Source organism: Megascapheus bottae, chromosome 10, assembly GCF_031878675.1.
Source record: "Megascapheus bottae isolate mThoBot1 chromosome 10, mThoBot2.hap1, whole genome shotgun sequence".
Taxonomy (NCBI): Eukaryota; Metazoa; Chordata; class Mammalia; order Rodentia; family Geomyidae; genus Megascapheus; species Megascapheus bottae.
This window is the reverse complement of record NC_143518.1, coordinates 57,184,712-57,210,219: the sequence shown is the minus strand read 5'-3', so window position 1 is coordinate 57,210,219 and position 25,508 is coordinate 57,184,712. Positions and strand designations below refer to the sequence as shown.

The 25,508-nt window shown below is 42.8% G+C and overlaps 1 protein-coding gene across 1 annotated transcript in view; it reads right to left on the bottom strand.

The window, feature by feature from the left end:
- Klhl12 (kelch like family member 12) overlaps positions 1 to 21,590 on the bottom strand; it is a 39,094-nt gene extending 17,504 nt beyond the window's left edge. Inside the window, exons 1-5 of the mRNA XM_090341411.1 lie at positions 21,401 to 21,590; positions 19,591 to 19,669; positions 18,623 to 18,860; positions 11,755 to 11,908; positions 5,896 to 6,113 (exon numbers count right to left, since the gene is read on the bottom strand). Coding sequence (XP_090197537.1) covers positions 5,896 to 6,113; positions 11,755 to 11,908; positions 18,623 to 18,817 — 567 coding nt within the window. The 5' untranslated portion in view covers positions 18,818 to 18,860; positions 19,591 to 19,669; positions 21,401 to 21,590. The remainder of the gene's footprint in view (positions 1 to 5,895; positions 6,114 to 11,754; positions 11,909 to 18,622; positions 18,861 to 19,590; positions 19,670 to 21,400) is intronic.
- Between the last annotated feature and the right edge of the window lie 3,918 nt (positions 21,591 to 25,508).

Below are 25,508 nucleotides of genomic sequence, written 5' to 3'. Positions count from 1 at the left end.
TTATACCACCAGAAGGATGCTACATACAATAATGCCTAGGACTTCCCAAAGACATATAAGTGTGAGTCCTGTGCCCTTCCCATTTACCTCTAGGACATATATATATATATATATATATATATATATATATATATATATATATATATACTAAGAGAGACCTTTCTAAGTTTCAGGATGTCTTCATTAATAAAACAAAATAACTTGTAAACTTTTCGAAAGAACTATGGTACTCTGTAAGTGCAGGAAATGTTACAGAAAATTTTTTGATTTTATGGTTCTATTGAACCTTAACTAAGTGTAGACACCATGGTGAATTTGATTAGACAATGGAGAACAAATCAATCAGATACGATCCTAACTGATGAAACAACTGTAGACTGAAGAACAATCTATGGTTTGATTCTGCTGTGCTAAGGGTATGGAACAGAATCATAGATTTCCTAATTCAGAAGTGATGAATCAGGGAAGCCTCCCTGAGGAAGCACTGTGTTGAAATTGGATGGGGAGAATAAAAGTACTTTTAGGCAAACAGAAGAACACATTCAGAAGCATCAGACTAGCTACACTGAACAAGCTTGTAGCCACTAGCCAAGATGACTATTAAACTAAAAATAAGTAAGAAATTCAGCTAAATACAGTTCAGGTGCCCACTGGACAAGCTGGTAGCCACTAGCCAAGTATGACTATTAAACTAAAAATAAGTAAGAAATTCAGCTAAATACAGTTCAGGTGGCCAACAGCAACATGCAGCCAGTCACTCTACTATTAAACTTGCCAGCACATCATTTTCATCTTCACTGAATATTCTAGTACACAGCACTATTCTAAAGCAATCAGAAATGGTAGCTTAAGGAGACTGGTGGCTAATGTAGAATAAATGAGGGAAGTGTGGAAACAGCTGAAGGTCAATCAGAAAGGGTGTTAGAAGACTGTACTGTACTTTAAGAGTCCTGAGGGCAGGAGCCAGGCCTAGTGGCTCACACCTGTAATCCTAGCTACTTAGGAGGCTAAGATCTGAGCATCAAGATTCAAAGCCAGCTGGGCACAAAAGGGCCTGAGACTCATCTCCAATTTACCTCTAGAAAACAGGAAGTGGGGCTTGGCTCAAGGGTAAGGCAGTAGCTTTGAGTTGAAGAGCTCAGTGACAATGCCCAGGCCCAGTCCAAGCCCCATAACTCACACACAGAAAAAAAAAAAAGAATAACTGAGGGGCAGGAGTTTGGCCTAGTGGTAGAGTGCTTGCCTTGCATGCATGAAGACCTGGGTTTGATTCCTTGGGACTATATACATACAAAAAAGCTGGAAGTGGTGCTGTGGCTCAAGTGGTAGAGCTCTAGCTTTCAGAAAATCCAAGGATAATGCTCAGGCCCTGAGCCAAGCCCAGGACTTGGGGGGGGGGGGGAGTGAAAGTCAGAGTAAGTAGAGCTGTAGCTCAGCTCAAGTAGTAGAGAACCAGCCTTGAGCGAAAAGACAAGCAAAGGCAAGTCCATAATCACACAAGAAAAGAGAAAAGATTGAATTAAGAGTTCTTTAAAAGTTTTTAGGCAGGCTAGTAATACAATTAGATCGATACTCTGTCAAGATCACCCTGGTGACCACTAGTGTAAGAGTTTAGAAGTACCACGAGCTAGAGGTTCACTTAGATGTTCTTGTGAAACAGCAGGCAAGAGATGGACAAGCCCCATGACAAACAAAAGCTCAGAACGGTCCAAGGTAGTAGGTACTAATAGTATCTTCATTTTACAGAGAAAACAAAACACTTAGATAATGTAAATTACACAGCCAAGACCAGGCCCAAGTCTCACTATAAAAACCATGCTGTAACTAATGTGACATATTACTTCCCACTGTTTTAACTGCTATGAAAACAAATAGATATTTAAATGAATAAATAAATAAAAGCAAGTCTGCTTTCAAGAATGGGAAAATTTTCTTCTGTCTTGTTCACAATTGGATTTCTAGTACCAGGAACGATTCAAGGCATATATAAGTGTGCAATGCATACTGGTCAAATGAACTAACAATAAATCCTGAATAAGTACTTCCTCCTTCACTGGCATGTACAGTGAGCTCCAAGTTTGTAGGGCTCTTTACATTCACTGTATCTTCTATTATAGTCAAGAAAAACTGAGAGATGCTAGTAAATGACTAGTTTAAGTCTGCAGGACATTTCCTTTAGTATGTCTGGCATGTCAGCACAGGATCCAGTATGGTACACCAGCAGTTAGGGTGAGAACTAAAATTTTAGCAAATTCTTCACTTAGCAACATTTGTAAAGACCGTCTCTGCTGGGCTGATAGGAAGACCCTGTAAAGGGGGCAATAATTCCTTTTTATTTGGAAACAATGTAACCAGTATACTCTCATTATCTACTAAGAAATGGTATGAAAACTGTCTCAAACTAGGTAAGAAAAATGTTTAAGATCTTTTATTAACTTATGTGGCTCAAGTGGTAAAGCTTTAGCCTTGAGAAAAAAAGCTCAAGGACAGTGCTTAGGCCCTGAGTTCAAGCCCAAGGACTGGCAAAAAAATTAACAAAGTAAACCAGAGAGTAATTTCTTAGTTTGTAAAAGTATATCACACACACACACACACACACACACACATACACACACACTTTAATTACTTTTCAGCATTAGGGTTTGAACTTAGCTTTGCGTATGCTGGGGCACACTTTATTTTGGTGGTGGTAGGGCTTGGACGCTGAGCCTGGGCGATATTCCTAAGCTATTCAGGTCAACGCTATTGTCCTACCAGTTAGAGCCATAGCACCACTTCTGGTTTTCTAGTGGTTAGAGATAAGGGTCTCTCAGTCTTTAGTGCCCAGGCTGGCTTTGAACCCTGATCCTCAGACCTTAGCCTCCTAAGTAGCTAGGATTACAAGGATGAGCCATCGTGCCCAGCTTTGGGGCAAACTTTCTACCAATGAACAATACCTACAGCCACTTTTGTTGAGCTATTTTTTCAGATTAGAGTTTTATAATCCTCAGATCTCAGCTTCCTGAATAGCTAAAATTACAGGCAGGAGCCCTCAGTAGAATGCTTTAGAATTTCTTTTTTTTTTTTTGCCAGTCCTGGGCCTTGAACTCAGGGCGTGAACACTGTTCTTGAGCTTTCTCAAGGATAGAGTTCTACCACTTGAGTCACAGCACCACTTCCAGCTTTTTTTTCTATGTATGTAGTACCAAGGAATCAAACCTGGGTCTTCATGCATACTAGGCAAGCACTCTACCACTAGGCCAAACTCCCAGCCCCAAGGCTTTAGAATTTCCATCAATAGCAAATTTTGGGCTGAGGGCATGACTGAAGTGTTAGTGTAAGACCCTGAATTGAAACCATAGTATTGCTCTCTACAAATAAACAATAAAGAAAAAGAAAAGAGGAATTAACAAATTCTTTCTATACCACTGAGACAATCAATTAAATTTTATTCTCTTTTAAAACTTGTGTCTAAACTGAATTACACCAGGCTGACAGTAAGTGCTATAATATAGCGTTTGTTAAAAAATGTAAAGCTAATATAAAAAAAATGTAAAGCTAAGCCGAATAAGGTGGCTCACGCCTGTAATCCTAGCTACCCAGAAGGCTGAGATCTGAGGATCAAGGTTCAAAGCCAGCCTGGGCACAGAAGGACTCTTTTTTTTTTTTTTTTTTTTGCCAGTCTTGGAGCTCAGGGCCTGAGCACTGTCCTTGGACTTTCTCAAGGCTAGAGCTCTACCACTTGAGCCTCAGCACCACTTCTGGCTTTTTTCTATGTATGTGGTACCGAGGAATCGAACCCAGGTCTTCATGCATGCTAGGCAAGCACTTTAACCACTAGGCCAAACTCCCGGCCCCACAGAAGGACTCTTATCTCCAAGTAACCTCTAGAAAACAGCGAAGTGGGGCTTGACTCAAGGGTAGGGCAGTAGCCTTGAGCCGAAGAGCTTAGGAATAGAGCCCAGGCTCAGAGTCCAAGCCTCACCACCACACAAAAAAAGTTTGCCCCAGCCTACACAACCCAGATGCCCTACTGCAGATGAATGGATACAAAAAATGTGGCACATATATACAATGGAATTCTACATGGCTACCAGATAAAATAATGGCGTTTGCTGGGAAATGGGTGAAAGTGGAACAAATCATGTTGAGTAAGTCAAGACCAAAGGAACAAAAGGTACATGGTCTCCTTGACATGTGGGTATTAGATCCAAACAGTACAAGAGTGATGACTTAATATTCGGGTACTCAAGGTCATTGACATGATCTTGATATAAATATAACTACTTAAGACATAAAAATCTATGATGGGATATAAACTATATAGACACAATGTTATATAGATTGATATGTACCTATGACATACAAACTCAGGTTAATTTTAATTTTGTTCTTAAATTTATATGCCAGTGATTACATACAGAGATCCCATTCTTGAATAGTTATTTGTTAAACTTGACATTTGAAATATGTCCATGAGACTCTTATCGCCAATTAATCACCAGAGAACTGGCTCAAGGGGTAGGGCAGAAAAGCTCAGGGACAATGCCCAGGCACAGAGTTCAAGTTCCAAGACTGACCAAAAAAAAAAAAAAGTCAAGCCACAAGCTTAATCATTAGTACTACAAAAAGGTACATAAATAAATGAGGTACACCTGGAAAGCTGCCACTAACTTCTGGAAATCAACTAAATTAGTTTTATTTTTACAAGAGGAAAGAGGAGAAAAAAATAAAAACGATGACAACAAAAGCCCTTAAGCATGTATAAAAAATCAAATTTCTTCTGTGGGGAAATAAAACCCAAAAGATACATTGTTACCTTACACAGGCTTTGCTAGCCACTTTTCTAAAACCTACTATTAGGTCACTGGAGATTAAAGCTTACAAGGCATCTATTAATACTATACTGTATTTCTCACTCCAAGTTTCAGTCTAACTATAAACTTACATGCAATAAACTCACTGTTCAATTCCTGTGTTCTGTTTTAGGATGAGGAGGATTTTTTCCCCCTCAGGTGTGGGGCTTGACCTCGGCCTGGACAATGTCCCTGAGCTTTTCTGCTCAAGGTTAGCGCTCTACCTCTTTGAGCCACAATGCAACTTCCAGGACTGAGATTTTTCTGGCCTTTTTTCCTCTGCTTACCCCTTTGCTTCCTAGCTTACATGTCCTTCCTCACGTCTCCTGTATGCCCCTGCTCCACATGACAGTTAAAATCTGCTGCATACTTACAAAGGGCCTTACTACCAAACTTGCTCCTCCTTTGGGCAAAAGTTTACTTTCCTTTATTTTATATAATCTTACCTTAGATAGCTTATTTTACTCTATTATTATTATCTTTATTACTATGCTATGAACAAACTGTACATCATCCACTTTTGGATCTACAACCCTGACAGAATGGTTGCTCCATACTAGATAACCTTCATATGTCTATAAAATCAGAGAGGAAGTCATAATATTTTGTGGAAATTTATTTCCCTTCAAATTTCTGTTCATTCCATACTCTAGCAGAAATTCTCAAGCACTGGGATCATGTATTTACTGGAGGAAAGCAGATATTATATAAATAAATGGAACCACTGGGGACACTTGATGATGAAACCCCAAGAGGAAAAAACATCTCTGCTCTGTAGAGTTTGCCAGCTGTGAAGAATGCATTAAGACCTAGGTGTTGGTGGTTCATGCCTGTAATCCTAGCTACCTGAGGACTACAGTTCAAAGCCAGCCCAGGAGGTAAAGTCTATGAGACTCTTGTCGGATTGGTAGCATGCTAGCCTTATTCTAAAAAAACCCAAAACAACAAAAAAAAGCACACACACACACACAAAACTTAGGGACAGTACCTGGGTCTTGAGTTCAAGCTACAGGACTGGCACAAAAAGAAAGAAAGCTTTAAGAGCTAGCCAAGTGCATACCTGAATTTCATCACATTTGATCAGCTTCTCTACTTCCCCTTGACTCAAAAGAATGAACTCTTCATGCTGTACCACTTCCGGAAAATGCTTCTGGCTAAACACCTCTGCTGCTTGCATCAGGTCAACGCAGTTGTGAGTTTCAGCAAAGTCTCTGATCCCCAGGCAATTAGAGGGGTCCAACTGACTCTCCAGGAACTCACAGCATGCTTGCTTTACACCTACAACAAACACAAGCAATGAATGTACTTTATGACACCTGGAGGGCTGGGACATGGTCTCAGATTCTTAATTTCAACATCTCTATATGCTATTACTTAACACCTACACAGATTATAGGTTTATGTGAGTTCAAATATCTGTTATATGTTGTTACTTTCAGATGGCCTTTTATGCCTGTGTCTGCCTAGACTTTTTTTTTTTTTGCCAGTCCTGGGCTTGAGCTCAGGGCCTGAGCACTGCTGTCCTTGGACTTTTTTTTTTTTTTTTTTTTTTTGCCAGTCCTGGGCTTGGGCTCAGGGCCTGAGCACTGTCCTTAGACTTTCTCAAGGCTAGAGCTCTACCACTTGAGCCTCAACACCACTCCCGGCTTTTTTCTATGTATGTGGTACCGAGGAATCGAACCCGGGTCTTTGTGCATGCTAGGCAAGCACTCTACCACTAGGCCAAACTCCCGGCCCATGTCCTTGGACTTTCTTAAGGCTAGCACTCTACCACTTGAGCCTCAGCACCACCTCTGGCTTTTTGCTATGTATGTGGGGTACCAAGGAATCGAACCCGGGTCTTCGTGCATGCTAGGCAAGCACTCTACCACTCGGCCAAACTCTCGGCCCCCTAGACTTCTTTTTTTTTTGGTCAGTCCTGAACTCTGGGCCTGGGCCTTTGAGCTCTTCAGCTCAAGGCTAGCATTCTACCACTTGAGCCACAGCACCACTTCCAGCTTTTTTTCTATGTATGTGGTACCAAGGAATGGAATCCAGGTCTTTGGGCATTCTAAGCAAGCACTCTACCACTAGGCTAAATTCCCAGCCCTTGTGGCTCTTTTTTTTTTTTTTAAAGCAAGTTCTTTGGCGATGAGTCTCATTTATGGACTTTACTGCCAAGACTGGCTTTAAATTGCAATTCTCAGATCTCAGCCTCCTGAGTAGATAGGATTACAGGCATGAGCAACTGGCACCCAGCCTTCTCTGATTTTCTTTGGATTACTTCCAGGATCATTCACACAATTAAACAAAAACTATAAAACTTTGGGAGGCAATCTGTACAAGAAAAAGGCAATTGAGCATAAGGTATCTTAGTAAAAGACTCTAGTGAAAGCCAGGCACCAGTGGCTCAAGCCTGTAATCTTAACTACTCAGGAGGCTGAGATCTGAGGGCTGCAGTTCAAAGTCAGCTCAGGCACAAAAAGGCTGTGACACGAACTAACCACTAGAAAACCAGACATGGTACTGTGGCTCAAAGTGACAGAGAGCTAACCTTGATCTGAAGAGCTCAAGAACTGCCCAAGTCCCAGAGCCACACGACTGACCAAAAAAAAAAAAAAAAAAAGACCCTAGTGAAGGAAAAAAAAATTCCTGTACTTGTCTAACAGAATAGGAGTTAGGGATGTAGCTGGGGGGAAAACACTGGCTGACATCCTAGCATTAAAAAATGTTATATTCTAACCTAGCAATACAAACATGCATAACCCAGAGTACCAACTTAATTTTATAACTGACCACTAATATAGATGTTTCACATTATTTCCATCTTTTAAAATGGAAATGACACCAAGAATCAGAGGTTCATTCCTATAAACCTAGCTACTGAGGAGGTTGAGATTTGAGGATCACAGCTGGAAACCCTGGGCAGTAAAGTCCCTAAAACTCTTATCTCCAATTAACCAGTAAAAAGCTGTAAGTAGAGCTGTGGCTCAAGTCATTTAACATCACTTGAATAAAAAGACTAAGTGACGGTGCCCAGGTACTGACTTTAAGCCCCAGTATTGGCACAAATAAAAAAATAAAATTGGAAAAGGTTTCAATTATTTGCATAGAAAATGAAAACACAATGGGACACTGAAAAAAAATAAGAAAGCTTGGCTAAGCATGGTAAGCATGATGGTGCATGCCTAGAATCTTTGCGCAGAGGCTGAGGTAGGAGGGATCATAAGTTTGAAGCTAGCATGAGCTGCACAGTAATCGCCTATCTCAAAAGTAAGAGGGGGAGAACGAGGGGAGGACAGATTAGAAACTGTGAAATCAAATAATTTTATGAAACTTTATATTTTCACTTTTGGACACTGAATATTTATCTATTTATTTTGCTTAGGTTATCATTATTATTATTTTGGTCAGTTATGAGACATGAACTCAGGGCCTGGATGCTGTCCCCAAGCCTTTTTTTTTTTTTTTTTTTTTTTGCCAGTCCTGGGCCTGAGCTCAGGGCCTGAGCACTGTCCTTAGACTTTCTCAAGGCTAAAGCTCTACCACTTGAGCCTCAGCACCACTTGAGCCTCAGCACAACTTTTGGCTTTTTTCTATCTATGTGGTACCAAAGAATTGAATCCAGGTCTTTGTGCATGCTAGGCAAGTACTCTACCACTAGGCCAAATTCCCACTCCCCCCCCCCCCCCACCTTTCTTGTGAGACACGGGGCTTGAACTTGGCCTGGGTGCTGTCCCTGAACTCTTCAGCTCAAGGCTACCACCCTACTCATGAGCCAAGCCCCACTTCTCATTTTCTAGAGGTTGAGTTAAGAGTCTCTGGTGGGGCTGGCTTTGAACCTAGATTCTCAGATCTCAGCCTCCAGAGTAGCTAGGATTACAGGTGTGAGCCACTCCGCCCGGCTTCCCTGAGCCACTTTGTGGTCACTTGAGCTACAGCACTTCTGTTGTTGAGTTTTTTTTCCAGTCTTGGGGCTTGAACTCAGGGACTGAACTCAGGGCCTGAGCACTGTTCTTGAACACTTTTTGCTCAAGGTTTAACGCTCTGCCACTTGAGCTACAGCACGACTGCAAGCTTTTTCTGAATATATAGTACCGAGGAATTGAACCCAGGGCTTTGTGCATGATAGGCGAACACTCTACTGCTAGGTTAGGCTCCCAGCCCACCACTTCTGGTTTTTGAGTGGTTATTGGAGATAAGAGTCTCACAGGGACTTTTCTATCTGGGCTGGTTCTGAACCACAATCCTCAGATCTCAACCTCCTGAGTAACTAGGATTACAGACATGAACCACAGGTGCCTGGCTTTCCTTAGGGTTTTTTTTTGTTGGTGGTGGTGGGTTTTTTTTTTTGCCAGTCTTGGGATTTGAACTCAGGGTGTGGGCACTACCCTTGAACACTTTTTGCTCAAGGCTAGTGCTCTGCCATGTGAACCACAGTACCACTTCTGGCTTTTTCTGAGTATATGATACTGAGGAATCGAACCCAAGGCTTTGTGTGTACTAGGCAAGCACTCTACCACTGGGCTACGCTCCCAGGCCCTGGTTTAGATCTTCCTCTGTATCTCAAACTAGAACTGAGCTCACAATCCTCCTGCCTCCATTTGGTTAAATTTTATTTATTTATTTTTGCCAGTCCCGGGCTTGAACTCAGGGCCTAAGCACTATCCTTGGACTTTCTCAAAGTCTAGTGCTCTACCACTTGAGCCACAGCACCACTTCCAGCTTTTTCTATGTATATGGTACCAAGGAATTGGACCCAGGTCTTCATGCTTGCTAGGCAAGCACTCTTATTACTAGGCCAAACTCCCAGTCCTTGGATAAATTTTAATTATTTCTTTTTTGGGGAGGGGGATCATGAGGCTTGAACTCGGCTTGGGCGCTGTCCATGAGCTCTTTAGCTCAAGGCTATCAACTCGGCCTGGGCTCTGTCCATGAGCTCTTTAGCTCAAGGCCATTGCCCTACCCTTGAGCCAAGCCCCACTTTCCGTTTTCTAAGGGTTAGTTGGAGATAAGAGTCTCAGGTCTTTTTGCGCCTGGGATAGCTTTGAACCTTGATTCTCAGATCTCAAGCCTCCTGAGTAGCTAGGATTACAGGCCTGAGCTACCATGTCTGGCTTAAATTTTAATTCTTTAGAGTTTATATGTTTAAAATGTTAAAGAAACAGATTGGACACAGGAGTTCACTCCCATAATCCCAGCCAAAGGAGGTAGAAGATCAGAAGGGTCACATTTTGAGGCCATCTTAGGCAAAACATCATCAAGACCTTATCTAAACCAAACAAGCGGATGTTATGGTACATGCCTGTTCTATCAGCTACATGGGAAGTAGTCCAGGAGGGCCAGTGTAATAAACTTGAAGCCCTCCTGGAAGAACAACTGAAATAAAAAAGGGTTGGTGGTATGGCTCATGTTATAGATTGTCTACATAGCAAGCATCAAGTCGTGAATTCAAACTCCAGTTTAAAAAATAAATAGGGGCCGGGAGTTTGGCCTAGTGATTAAAGTGCTTGCCTAGTATGCATGAAGACCCAGGTTCGATATCTTGGTACCACATACATAGAAAAAAGCCAGAAGTGGTGCTGAGGCTCAAGTGGTAGAGCTCTAGCCTTGAGAAAATCCAAGGACAGTGCTCAGGCCCTGAGCTCAAGCCCAGGACTGGGAAAAAAAAAAAAAGGGGGGGGGGGGAGGGAAATGGGTACCAAGACATGTGAAAAGGTATCAACGTATGTGAATTAATGCACCTTCTATCTGGCGAATATAATGTAACCCTTTTACTAATTACAATTAAAAAAAATTTAAAAAAAATATATAAAAATTCTAAATACAGAAAAGTGTTTACTAAAAGTTTTTCTTTTTTATACTGGTACTGGGGTTTGAACTCAGGGCCCCATGTTTTCACTTGATTTGTTCAACTTGAGTTATATCTCTATTTCTAGCTTCTTGGCTAGTTAGTTGGATATAGGAGTCTCTGCCCAGGATGACTTCAAACCTCAATCCTCAGAGCTCAGCCTCCTGAGTAGCTAGGATTACAGGCATGTAGGTCAGTGCTTGTAGTGAGCACTAGTCAGTGCTTGATTTACTAGAACTAGTTCATCTTTGGATAAAATGAAAAGTCCCTTTAGCTTCCTGTCTATCAGAAAGATAAAGGGATAACTGTATAACACAAACATAATATCCATACAGCCAATAAATATTATTAGTTTCTTAAGATTTCCTTTTAAGAGTACTATATACATATATGTAAGAAAATGTATGTATCTTCCACTAATGACTTCCTGAAATCCTAGCTACTCAAAAAGCTGAGATCTGAGGATCCAGGTTCAAAGCCATCATAAGGGCATGTGGACACTAATGTCTGTGAGACTCTTTTTTTTTTTTTTTTTTTTTTTGCCAGTCCTGGGCTTGAGCTCAGGGCCTGAGCACTGTCCTTGGACTCTGTCAAGGCTAGAGCTCTACCACTTGAGCCTCAGCACCACTTCCAGCTTTTTTCTATGTATGTGGTACCGAGGAATCAAACCCGGGTCTTCATGCATGCTAGGCAAGCACTTTAACCACTAGGCCAAACTCCCGGCCCCTCTGTGAGACTCTTATCTCCAATTAACCATTAGAAAACAGGAAGTAGGGCTGTGACTCAAGGGGTAGGTTGGTAGCCTTGAGCTCAGGAACAGTGCCCAGGCCCAGAGTTCAAGCCTCACAATCAACAAAAAATAAAATTAAATAAAAATAGAAGGGTGAATGCTCTCTTTACAGTCATTCTTTCAAATTTGGAAAAGTTCCTCTGTATTGTTATTGACATCTAATCTTTCACTGCTCAAAAATTCAAAGGCCATAGTCAGTGAGCACAAGGACATGTAGTCTGGTTTCCTTAAGGCTCGTGATTAACATTAAACCAGTTTGCAATATATGGTGGAGTAACAGCAACTTCTCATGCGCGCACCTTTCAGCTGAAGCAGACAAGCTGCAGGGAGCAGCTCCTGTACGTTTTCCACCGTCACATGAACCGTTTCTGTATACACAAAGTCCAACAGGATTTCCATGGTAGAAGCTGTTAAGCCTTGGATATCAACATAAGGCTTCCCCTTCTCTGAAAGCTGAAAGTTCATAGGTATAAAAGAGCACTGGTTATAGTTTCACAAGATAAAGGCAGAATCTCAAATCCAAGTGATTAAATCAAGGCTAGAGTTCTACTACTTAGAGCCATAGCACCACTTCCTGCATGAGACTCTAATCTCCAAATAACCACCAAAAAACTGGAAATGGCACTATGGCTCAAAATCAGGGATAGCACCTATGCCCTGAATTCAAGCTCTACCCACAGACCAAAACAAAACGAAACAATTCATCCTTCACCAAAACAAAAATGGAACAGGATACACCAGGCCCAGTGGCTCACACCTGTAATCCTAGCTACTCGGGAGGCTGAGATCTGAGGATGGCCCATTCAAAGCCAGCCAGGGCACTAAAGACTGTGAGACTCTTAAATCCAATTAACCACTAGAAAACCAGAAAGTAACACTGTGGCTCAAGGGGGAGGGCAGTAGCCTTGAGCTGAAGAGCTCAGGGACAGTGCTCCAGTCCACAGTCCATGCCCTACAACCCAGACAGAGAGACAGAGAGACAGAGAGACAGAGACAGAGAGAGAGACAGACAGACAGACAGACAGACAGACACACACAGAGCCAGGTGCCATGGCTCACATCTATAATCCTAGCTATTCAGGAGACTGAGATCTCCTGACCATGATTCAAAGCCAATTTCAACCAGGTATTGAAGACTGTGATATTTCATCTCCAATTAACCACTAGAAAATGAGAAGTGGCACTGTGGCTTCAGGCATAGGGCCATAGCCTTGAGCTGAAGAGCTCAGGGACAGGGCCCAGGTCCAGAGGTCAAGCCCCAGGACTGACCAAAAAAAAAAAAAAAAAAAAAAGTAAAATAAATGAACACATACATAAATATATGACAGAGCTGGTGTGGTGGCTGGTGGCTCATGCCTATAATCCCTAGCTACTCAAGAGGCTCAGATCTGAGGATCAAGGTTCAAAGCCAGCCCAGCACAAAAGGACCTGAGACTCTTACCTACAATTAACCTCTAGAAAATGGGAAGTAGGGCTTGACTCAAGGGTAGGACAGTAGCCTTGAGCTGGAGAGCTCAGGGACAATGTTCAGGCCCAGGGGTAGGGTGGAAGCCTTGAGCTGAAGAAGTCAGGGACAGCACTCAGGCCGAGTTCAAGCCCCCTGACCCACAAAAAATTAAAATAAAATAAAAATAAATAAAATAAATCTCAGGGAAGGGCAGTACTATGAAGAGCTCAGGGACAAAGCCCAAGGCCAGAGTTCAAGTCCCATGAAGGACAAAGACAGACAGACAGACAGACACACACAGACAGACACACACACACACACACACACACACACACACACACACACACACACAAATTAACAGGAACAGGCCAGCCATCAGTGGGCTTATGTCTGTAATCCTAGCTCCTCTGGAGGATGAGACATGAGAACCACAGTTCAAAGCCATCTTAAGGAGGAAAGTCTATGAGACCCTTATCTCCAGTTAACTACCAAAAAGGAAGAAGTAGAGCTGTGGTTCTAGTACAGTGCTAGCCTCAGCAAAAAAGCTGAGGGACAGCATCTATGCCTGGAGTCCAGACCAAAACACAACAAAACGAAACAAAAACAGCATATTATTTTGGAAAAAACAGATTAGGTTTATTGACATTTAATACATATACATTTCATAAATAATTACTACCCTAAAATGGGGCATAAATATTAATGATACCAAACTATGTAAGTACATTTAGTCCAGAAGTTTCTCATTCCACAAATAAGCTATAGGCCTCTTGGTCAAATTATTTATTTTTTATTTTTTTTTTGGCAGTCCTGGCGCTTGAGCTCAGGGCCTGAGCACTGTCCTTGGGCTTTCTCAAGGCTAGAGCTCTACCACTTGAGCCGCAGCACCATTTCTGCCTTTTTCTATGTATGTGGTACTGAGGGTCTTTGTGCATGCAAGGCAAGCACTCTACCACTAGGCCAAACTCCCAGCCCTGATTTTTTTTCCCCCAGTGACAGGGCTTGAACTCAGGGCTTGGGAACTTTCCCTGAGCTTTTTTGCTCAAACTAGTACCCTACCACTTTGAACCACAGCTCCACTTCCAAGATTTTTGGTAGTTAACTGGAGAAAAGCTTCTCATGGATTTTCTTGCCCAGGCTGACTTTGAACCTTGGTCACCAGCTCTCAGCCTCCTGAGTAGCTAAGCTAGAAGTATAGTATGCCTAGATCATCAAATAGTGTGTATGTGTGTGTGTTTGTGTCTGTGTGTGTGTGCGCGCGTGCGTGCATGTGTGCACCAGTCCAAGGACTTGAATTCAGGGCCATGCACTATCCCTGAGCTACTTAGTGCCACTTCTGGCTTTTTCTGTTTATGTGGTACTGAGGAATGGAACCCAGGACTTAATGCATAGTAGGCAAGCACTCTACCACTAAGCCATAGTCTCAGCCCATCAAATAGTTTTAAAATGGAAATTATTTCACTTACATGTGACTCAAAACATTTCAGAATTATGTTTTGCTTTATAATGTCAGTATGCTTCTATGATTTCATCTGGTTCTTACAACAATGTGGTCTGACACTAATGCCATTTAAAAGTCTAAAGGTTCAAAGAAGTTATGTGATTTCATTAGAATCACTTAAATAGTAAGAAACAGACAAACCCCAGATCTTCAGGCCTCAGTCCTCTGATTTTACCAATCTACAATTCATAGTCCTCCTTCCTGCCTTAGCCTCCAGAGTTGGGTTTATAGCCATGTGCATCTACTCCTGATGATTTCTTTTAGTATATCACCTTTTTTTGGCTGGTCCTGGAACTTGATCTCAGGGTGTAGGCATTATCCTTGAGTCTCTTTGTGCTCAAGGCTAGCTAGCGCCCTATCACTTGAACCTCAGCACTATTTCTGATTTTTTCTGATTAGTTTATTGGAGATAGAGTCTCATGGACTATCCTGTCAAAGCTTGTTTCAAACTACGATCGTAAGAGTTCAGCCTCCTGAGCAGCTAGGATTACAGGCATGAGCTACCAGAACCTAGCTAGTTCAGCTGGTCCCAGGAGAATAAAGGGGTGAAAAAGTCACCAGTGGAGCACCCTGAACATTGATAAAAGTGAACTATACACTTCATGGGTGGAGATGGGAGGGACAGAAGGGGAGGGAATGACAGAACAGATGAAGCTGTATATATATGAAGATGCATATAAATGTAACCCCTCTGTATATCACCTTTATAATAGCAATAAAGCAAATTTTTAAAAGAAGAATGAAATAATTGCTGATAAATGAAAAAGAATTCTTGTACCAAACTTTACACTAATTTCTGAACAGGGGGAAAAAACAGTACAGGAGGACAAATTTTCTTTTCATGCTGACATGACAAAAGCCAGGATGCACAGTAAGTAATTAGCAATCAGCAGTCCTGGCCCATTTCATGCTGGGCAGCTGTGGGGTGACCTCAGTTAAGCATAACTGTGGCCTGTGCTCTCAGGAAGACTAGAAATCTGCATGTTATTTTATACTGATGATTTTAAAATTAGCTTGGATTAGCTAGCATGACCTGGCAGACTTCTAAGACATTTCTACCAGCCATGTGACAGATCATTGCTCACAGTGTTATAAATGTGTACTGGCTTCAAAATTACATTTTATTAGTGATATAAATGTAACTACATAGTCATAAAAATCTATGATGGGGGGCCGGGAGTTTGGCCTAGTGGTAGAGTGCTCGCCTAGCATGCACAAAGACCCAGGTTCGATTCCTCAGTACCACGTACATAGAAAAAAGCCGGAAGTAGTGCTGAGACTCAAGTGGTAGAGCTCTAGCATTGAGAAAGTCCAAGGACAGTGCTCAGGCCCTGAGCTCAAGCCCAGGACTGGCCAAAAAAAAAAAAAAAAATCTATGATGCGATATATACTCTATAAACATATTTTATATAGATCAATATGTATTTATGACATGCAAACCCACAGCTTCATTTTAATTATGTTCTAAAATCTATGTGCTAGTGATTGCATATAGATTTCCTTCTTGAACACTTGTTTGTTAAACATGACATTTGAAATATGATGTAAAAATCAGTGTTAATAAAATCTTTAAAACCCATGAGAATGAGGCACAGTGGTTAAACAGAACAAAACTGGGCTGTACAGACATAAAATGCAGGATTGTATCCTACCTCTACCACTGACAAACCTGGGACTCTGGGAAGGTCATTTAATGAGACTGTGCTCCTTTTTCTTTCATTCTTTCTGGTGGTCATAGTGCTTGAACTCAGGGCCTGAGCTTTTTCACTCAAGGCTAGTGCTCTGTCACTTTGAACCACAGTATCACTTCTGGTTTTCTGGTGATTAACTGGAGAGTCTCACAGACTTCCTTGGCAGGGTTAGTTTTGAACTGCAATTCTCAGATCTCAATCTCCTAAGTAGTTAGGATTATAGGTGTGAACCACCAGTGGCCAGCTTTTGCTCATTTATAAAATAAGCTTATAATAAGAGATGCATGAAAGAAATAAATACTGGAAACACTGGTGATTAGAAAGACATTTTTCCCCCCAAGTCCTGGGGCTTAAACTCAGCGTCTAGGTACTGTCCTTGAGCTTCTTTTGCTCAAGGGTAGCACTCTACCATTTGAACCCCAGCACCACTTCTGGCCTTTTCTGTTTATATGGTACTGAGGAATCCAACCCAGGACTTCATGCATGCTAGGCAAGCCACCTTCTCAGTCGTAGAAAGACTTTTTTTAAGTCATGGTAGGACTAGGCACAAGAGGCTCATGCCTGTAATCCTAGCTACTCAGGCTGGGATCTCAGGATGTCAGGAGGCTGAGATCTCAGAATCATGGTTCAAAGCCAGCCCGGGGAGGGAAGACAGACTTTTTTTTTTTTGGAAGACAGACTCTTTATCTCTAATTAACCACCAGGAAATCAGATGTGGTGTTATGGATCAAAGTAGCAGAGCACTAGCCTTGAACTGAAGAGCTCAGGGATAGTACCCAGGCCCAGAGTTCAGGCACCACAACCAACAACAACAAAAAAAAGTCATTGTTCGTGCTTCTAATCCCAGCAACTTGGGTGGGGAAAAATCATGAGGATGGTAGCTGAAAGCCAGCTTAGGCAAAACATTTTCAAGACACCAGCAAGCTAGGAGTGTGGCCTAGTGGAAGAGTGATTGCCTAGCACACATGAAGCCCTGGATTTGGTTCCTTGGTACCACATACACAGCAAGGCCAGAAGTGGCGCTGTGGCACTAGCCTTGAGCACACAGAGGCTCAGGGATAGTGCCCAGGTGCTGCGTTCAAGCCCCAGGACTGGCCTAATAATAAAAAAGTTGGATGTAGTGATGCATACTTGTAATCTTAGCTGCCTGGGAGACATGAGTAGGAGGATCTCAGAAAGCTGAGAAGGCAAAACAAAAGACACTGTGTAAAGAAAATTAACGCTACACTGTAGCTCAGTACTCTAGACCCAAAGTCTTAATTTTTTTGGTGGTACTGGGGTTTGAAGTCAGAGCTTTCATGCTTCCTAGGCAGGCACTCAACTGAGCTATAATGCCAGTCCTTTTCACACTGGTTACTTTATTTTATTTACTTATTTTTTTTTGCCAGTCTTGGGGCTAAGCACTGTCCTTGGGCTTAGCACTCTATCACTTGAACCACAGCACTACTTCTGGCTTTTTCCGTATACGCACTACCAAGGAATCAAACCCAGGGCTCCCTGCATGGTAGGCAGGCACTCTATCCCTTGGCTACACTCCCAGCCTGGTTATTTTATTTTGTGCTGAGGCTTAGACTGAGGCATGGGTCTATCCTATAACCTTTTTGCTCAAAGCTGGCACTCAACTACCTCAGGCACAGCTCCATCCCAGCTTTTTAGTGGTTAATAAGAAATGAGTTTCACCAACTTTTCTGTCTACGCTGACTTCATGTCTAGGCATACTCCTCAGATCTTAGCCTCTTGAGTAGCTAGGATTACAGGTGAAGTCCCTGAATTTTTTTTTTGTTCAATATCAGTGTTTGTTCTACCACTTGATGTACAACTCTATTCTGGCATTTTTTTTCCTTTGGTAGTTAACTGAAGATAAGAGCCTCATAGACTTTCCTACCAAGGCTGGCTTCAAAGCAGATAAGGAAGATCAAAGTTCAAGCCAGCCATAAAGTTCTTGAGCTCCTACCTGCACCAGTAAACTAAGCATAGTGGTTTACATCTGTGACCACAGCAACATGGGACTCATACACAGGAGAATCAAGAGCTAAAGGCAGCTCTAAGTAAAAACCTGAGATCCCACCTAAACAACACAGAAAGAGAGAGAGAATAGAAAAAGAGGGATATGGCTCAAATGATATAGAATCTGCCTACATGTGTAGGACCTTGATTTCCAGTACCACCAAAAACCCCCCCCCAAAAAACCTATCTCAAACATCTGTTGTTTCATTTACCAAAATGAGACAACTAGGCTAGGGGCCAATAGCTTATATCTGTTATCCTAGCTACTCAGGATGTTGAGATCTGAGGATCATGGTTCAAACCCAGCCCAAGTGGAAAAGTCTATGAGACTCTTATTTTCAACTAACCATCAAAATGCAGAAGTGGAACTGTAACTCAAGTGGTGCCAGCCTTGAGCAAAAAAACTAAGGAAAAGCATCCAGGTTCAAGCCCAAGCCCAATACAGAAGAAAAAAAAAAAAAAAAAACAACACAACAGGCTCTACAGTTGATATTCATTTATGGAGTCGATGTATCACTTACCTCACTAGTGAACATGGCACAGAAGTAATCACTACAGGCAGCAAGCACAATCCGATGGGCAGGAAAGTCTTTCTGCTCTACTCTCAAGGTCACATCACAGAGGGTATTGCTCTTCCTGAGGGAGTTCATTGAGTTGAGGATGGATTTAGCATGAGTATTTGTCATTATGTCTTTGGGGGCCATAATGCCTCCCATCAAGTACTAATGAGAAAGAACAAAGGATCCTTGGATAAAGCAACTAGGAAAGAAAAAAATGAAGAAGATATTTAAATAAATAAGGAGACTGATCATGAGCTAGTTTTACCAATTTTTTTTTTTTTTTAACAGTCCTGGGCTTGAGCTCAGGGCCTGAGCACTGTCCTTGAACTTTCTCAAGGCTAGAGCTCTACCACTTGAGCCTCAGCACCACATCTGGCTTTTTTCTATATGTATGGTACGGAGGAATTGAACCCAGGTGTTCATGCATGCTAGGCAAGCACTCTACCACTAGGCCAAACTCTCAGCCCCTGCAAATTAAGGAATTAAGAAAAGGCTTCCTCAAGTACAGAACATTCATAGCTCTGGCATCACCACCATGACATAGCCATCAATTCCAAGCAAAAGTCACCTCTTAATTCTCTCAATTCCTAGAGTACCGTATTCTAGGATGAAACTAAAGATCAAAGATACTAAAAAAAATAAGGTTTCATAAGCTTTGAACACATGAGTTTTTCCTGTTAATACTCCCTTAACAATTTACTTAACAATTGAGATATATCAAGAATATAAATAAAACATCCCAGAGAATGTGAATAGGTTTTATGCAAATAGTATGTGTGCAAATACACATACAAAGGATTTCGGCATCTTCAAGTTTTGGTATGCAGCAGGGTTCCTAAAACCAATTTTCTGTGACACCAAGGCATAACTGTAGTTGGGATGTTCACTTGTACACGCCAATTAAATGAATTTATTAATGAATTACATACTTGAAAATCAATGTAAGTAGTTTCTGGAATGTGCACAGACTTTAGGTACAATTTTTATCTTTCCTCCCCATCAGGAATTCTGGAGAAAGAAATGAAGGTGATTATTAAGACAGTCTTTTCCTTGGAACCCAAAACTTCCTGAAATGACCCAAGAAAAAAGAAACAAAGGTAGTAAAAATGAAACCATGGACTCCCAAAGTCCACAATTCACAATTACAGTTCTGTTTTGATATTTTTGGTTTTGTGTGTTAGTACTGGGACTTAAACACAGGATCTGGGTACTGTCTCTTAGTTTTTTGGCTCAAGGCTAGTGCTCTACCACCTGAGGCAAAGCTTCACTTCCAGCTTTTTGGAATTAACTAATTGCAGCAAAAGTTTCACAGAATTCCCTGCCCTGGCTACCTCCAAGCTCAGCTTCCTGAGTAGCTAAGATTACATATATGAGCCACCAATGGCAGGCACAATCAAAATATCTGAATAGGGAAAAACAAGATCTTAAATTCTCATCTACTTCTGCTTAAATTTACTTGTCACATTAAGCATTTTAGACACTCCCTCCAACAACTCTGCAGATCTATCTTACAGAAAAGGGGGTGACTCTGTTTTATTTATTTATTTTGCCAGCCCTAGGTCTTGACCTCAGGGGTTGGACACTGTTCTTGAGCTTTCTCAAGGCTAGGGCTCTACCACTTGGGCCATAACACCACTTTCAGCTTTTTTTTGTGTATGAGGCGCTGAGGAATTGAACCCAGGTCTTAGTGCATACAAGGCTAATGCTCTACCACTTGAGCCACACCACCACTTCTGTATGTATGTGGTACCAAGGAATTGAACCAGGGTCTTTGTGCATGCTAGGCAAGCACTCTACCACTAGGCCAAACTCCTGGCCCTTTACCAAGTATTTTCTTAAGTCAACAAGTCCACCTTCCTTACTTTCAACTCTGGAGATTCAAGAAAGGCTGAATATGGATACTCTGAGCGTTTATGCTGCTCTTTAGCTTTTGCTAAAAGGAAAACAGAGTGGCCTGGCTGTTTAAGTATTCCATTTCTGTTCAGAAAAGAAGAGTGGTTGTCAGCAGTTCACACCTATAACTAGCTACTCCAGAGGCTTTCTGTCTCTTAGGATCATGGTTCGAAGCCACTCCAGGTAGCAAAAGACTGTGAGATTCTGATCTCCAACTAACTACAAAAAATAAAAATAAAATCAGAAGTGGAGCTGTAGCTCAAGTGGTAGGTAGCCTTGAGCAGTAAGAAAGCTCAGGAACAGCATGCAAGCACTGAGTTCAAGCCCCAGGACCCGCAAAAAAAAAAAAAAAAAAAAAAAAGAAAAGAAAAAAGAGGAAGGAGAAGTAGAAAGAAGAAAGTGAGGACTCATGTGCAGCCAGCCTGCGGGCCTGGGCTTCAAGGTTTGTCAAAGCTGACAGCCCTTCTCCGCCTCACCAAGCATGTGCTCAGCGAGTCCGTCACCCTCATTCTTCAGAAATGATCCACTTAAACCTCTAGTCGACATTTGAACGGAAGGGTTCCGCCACGGGAGACTGGGAGCGGGAGGTGGGAAAGAAGCTAAATTCCAGAGAAGGAAAGCAGGTCTCCTCCCCAGACACCACCAGGTTTACGGCTGGCAGCTCCAGGTGGAGGTGGCGCAGGCTGCAGTTCAGGAGGAGGCAGGGAGGCGCTGGGGAGCCGAGGCGCGGCGCCCCTCAGCCTTCTCTCCAGTCCCCACCGAGAGCCAGGGCGAGGACGGGGAGAGGCCACACCTCAGAGCTGAGGGTAGAAAGGACTCACTGCCATCTCCCCCCGCGCAACTCACCTCCAGTCCCGGCCCGACCGGCCGCACAGGCCCGTACGCCGCCGGTGGGAATGGGATGGGGGGGCGCGTGGCCAGCCGGCGGCTCAGGAGGAGCCGGAGCGCCGCGGCAGCCCCGACCCCGAGGCTCCGGAGCCTTCGCGGTGGTCGTCCGGACTCTGGTCTCCACGGCCGCGCGACGTAATGACGTCATGCAGCGCCGGGACCTGCCCCGTCCTCGGTTTAGGTGTCACGTGAAGAGGTGGTGTCACGTGACCTGCGAGTAACCGTGGAGCTAGAGAACGCCGGAAAGACATGGGTGGGCGGGGCCCGAGCTGGAGGGGCGGGGCCTTACAGCTCTCCGGCTCTAGGATTGGCCGAGCCTGGCTCTCACGGCTCGGGCGCTAAGACCGCCCAGAGCATCACCGGCGGGATGCCTGTTACGTAGAGAAAGCCCAGGAAGGACTCAGCCCTACACAGGGGTGCGCCAAGGCTGCCCACAGCCGTGGCGAAAACCCTTCGACCCCGGCGGACCACCGGCCTCACTCTCTGTGCATCATAATGGGCCTGTCATCAAGAGATGCTTTTAATTTCCTTCACTCCAAGACACTTCAGTGGAAAGAACTCAGGACTAGAGAAGTTGACCCTGACGGGGAGATCGCCAAGAGATACACTTGGGGAGACTTAAGTCCCAGCAGAGCTTACCGCCACCGGCCCCTGCGACCTTTTCACCATATCTTTGCTGCTAAGGACTGTTTAGTGATTTGACAATTAATAGCTGAGAAGGCAAAGATGTTCCTTGACCCAGCTTCGTGACTGTCTAAACTGAATGTAATTATAGTTTTCCTCTATGCACCGTGTGTGTGTGTGTGTGTGTGTGTGTGTGTAAGTGTGCCATTCCTCCGGTTTGAACTTGGCCTGGATGCTGAGGTTTGTGCTCAAGACTAGTGTTCTGGGGCTGGGAGTTTGGCCTAGTGGTAGAGTGCTTGCCTAGCATGCACGAAGACCCGGGTTCAATTCCTGGTACCACACACATAGAAAAGCCAGAAGTGCTGAGGCTCAAGTGGTAGAGCTCCGCCTTGAGAAAGTCCATGGGCAGTGCTCAGGCCCTGAGCTCAAGCCCCGGACTGGCCAAAAAAAAAAAAAGATTGACACACTGTCACTTGCCACACAAATCTACTTCTGGCCTTTTGCTGATAGACTGAAGAGTCTCAAGGACTTTCCTTCCTGCACTGGTTTTTAACCAGTCCTGAGATCTTAGCATCCTGAGTAGCTAGGGATTATAAGTCACTAGCACTTGGCTTCTGTTTTTTTTTTTTTTTTTGCCAGTCCTGGGCTTGGGCTCAGGGCTTGAACACTGTCCTTGGACTTTCTCAAGGCTAGCACTCTACCACTTGAGCCTCAGCGCCACTTCGGGCTTTTTGCTATTTATGTGGGGTACCGAGGAATCGAACCCGGGTCTTTATGTATGAGAGGCAAGCATTCTACCACTAGGCCAAACTCCCGGCCCCTTGGCTTCTGTTTTTAAATAATAGCAACACTATCCTTCCCATAGAAGAACGTTTCTAACCGTTGAGCTGTCAGACCCAGTTCTCTATACCTAGTTTTTTTTTTTTTTTTTGAGTTTCTTTAGTATATCCTGGCAAACTGGGTCTGAATAAAGCCAAGTCAACTAATCTATTTCCATAAATCATCTGACCTTAGGTTTTAGGTCTTGAACAAGTACCCACAGTGAAGATCAAACATGTAACCACTCAGGCCAAATACTTGGCATTTTTACTCCATCAGTGTAGCAGACATGAAAATACAGCTCGAGAGGGGCCAGGAGTGTGGCCTAGTGGTAGAGTGCTTGCCCAGCATTCACAAAGACCGGGGCCCAATTCCTCGGTACCACATACACAGAAAAAAAAAGCTGGAAGTGATGCTGAGGCTCAAGTGGTAGAGCTCTAGCCTTGAGAAAGTTCAAGGATAGTGCTTAGGCCCTGAACTCAATCCCAGAACTGGCAAAAAAAAAAAAAAAAGCACCTCTAGTACTCGAGTATTAACAGTGTAATCTAAGCTGGGTTCTGGCTGCTGCTTAGAAATCCCTTTTCTGAACGTGTGCCCAGGCTAGGACTGGCTCCTAGCTTGGTTTAGGTCAGTTGAGATAAGCAGGAAGAAGAGATTTCTTTGTGGACAAAGGGACTTACTAAGACTTAGGAGTAAATTACAAATTCCCTTTAGAAGACTTTGCTGAACTTTTATTCACTGCCAGGCAGTTGGAACACATCCCTGTTTTCTCCTTCCTACTGAGGTCTAAAGGCTCTCCCATTTCTCTGGCTATTTCTATTTTCCTTCATACATAAGCATTCCCTCTTGCTTATAAAACTCTTGTATGCTTTCTTAAAGACTACACCAACCCAGGGCTAGCAGTTTGAGTCCTAGTCATTTGTAATAATCTGAGTTTACTAACGATTCCAATGTTCTCTATTTTTATAGCTTAAAATGGCCTATAAAGTCTCTCTCTCTCTATATATATACTTATATGTAAATATATAGCTACATGTACATTACTGTATAGTTATTTCAAATTACAGGAAAAAGGTACAAGCATTTATTCTTGGCCTTTAATGACACCTGTAATCCTAGCCACTCAGGAGGTAAAACCACTGGGTAGAGCTCAAGCAATGGAAACTTCGTTTAGCAAGTATCTGGCTTTGAGTTCAGTCCTAAAGTATTCAATAATAACCTGAGTCTGAGGCTAACCTGACTCATATAGTGAGACTCTCTCTTCAAAACCAAAACAGAACACTAGCTAAAAAGAATGGATTTCCTTGAGTTCTATAGCAATGGTGGCAAATTCACCTGGCCATGCACAGGTGAGTGAATCATGATGAACTACAGTGCAACCTCTTCAAAAGGGACACAGCTGAGCTGCAGCCAATTGTCCCAACTGTGCAAGGCCACACTAAAGAAGTCTGTGAATGTTTGTGAACTACAGGCCACACACATGCTTACTATGAGTCTAGGAGTGTTAGCCTACTGGTAGAATGCTTGCCTAGCATGCACAAAGTCCTGGGTTCAATTCCTCAGTACTACAGAAAAAGCCACAAGTGGCGCTGTGGCTCAAGTGGCAGAGTGCTAGCCTTGAGCAAAAAGTATTCAAGAATAGTGCCCCTGAGTTCAAGTCCTAGAACTGGCAATAAATAAATAAATAACAACAACAAAACCTACCGCACACAGACAAAAATCTTGTATAAGACACAGTTAAGCTGGGTGAGGTGGCTCATGCCTGCAATCCTAGCCACTCAGGAGGCTGAGATCTGAGGACCAAGGTTCAAAGCTAGCCCAGGCACAAAAGGACCTGAGACTCCTATCTCCAATTAATCTCTAGAAAACAGGGAGTGGAGCTTGGCTTCAGGGTATGGTGGTAGCCTTAAGCTGAAGAGCACAAGGACAGCGCCCAGTCCGAGTTCAAGCCCCATGACCCACAAAAAAAAAAGTTTAAAAAATGTCAGTTTTGCTTTAAAGTAGTCTGTTCTTACCACTTCAATAACCACAGTGGAGAATAAATATTCCCTTTTCAGAGTTCTTACCATATGTCTGCAACCTTAAGCTGTCATCAGTTTGGCAAATATCTGAACACAGAAGGGCTGTCAAACTAGAATATGCTGGAAGTGGCTTCCTCCTTCAACATCTGCCGGTTAATTCTGAAACTCAGCCATGTACTGCTATCTTAGTAATTCATTTTCACTGGTTTTTCATTGTATTAGTAAACCAAAATTTCTTTTTCCATTTAGCAGGCATTTGTTCTCAAGACTCTGATACTATAGATAGCTGCAGTGAACCTTTTGGTCCGAGCTAAGATTCTCAATGGTAGTGTTCTTCAGTATGAGTCATGACAAATTAATGAGTTATGACAGCAATCTAGTGGTCCAGAATCAGTACCATCTCCTTTTAAATGAACTAGCCTAAATTAGTTATCAGATACATCTCATTGTAGGGTTATTTCATGACATTTTTCCAGGGTCTAGAATAAAATCCAGGGACTCACATATGCTAAGCATTTGTTTTATAACTGAGCTGTACCCTCAACCCACTTCACAAAACGTAGGACTGGGTCCATGCCATGTCTACCCAGTGGTCTCCCACA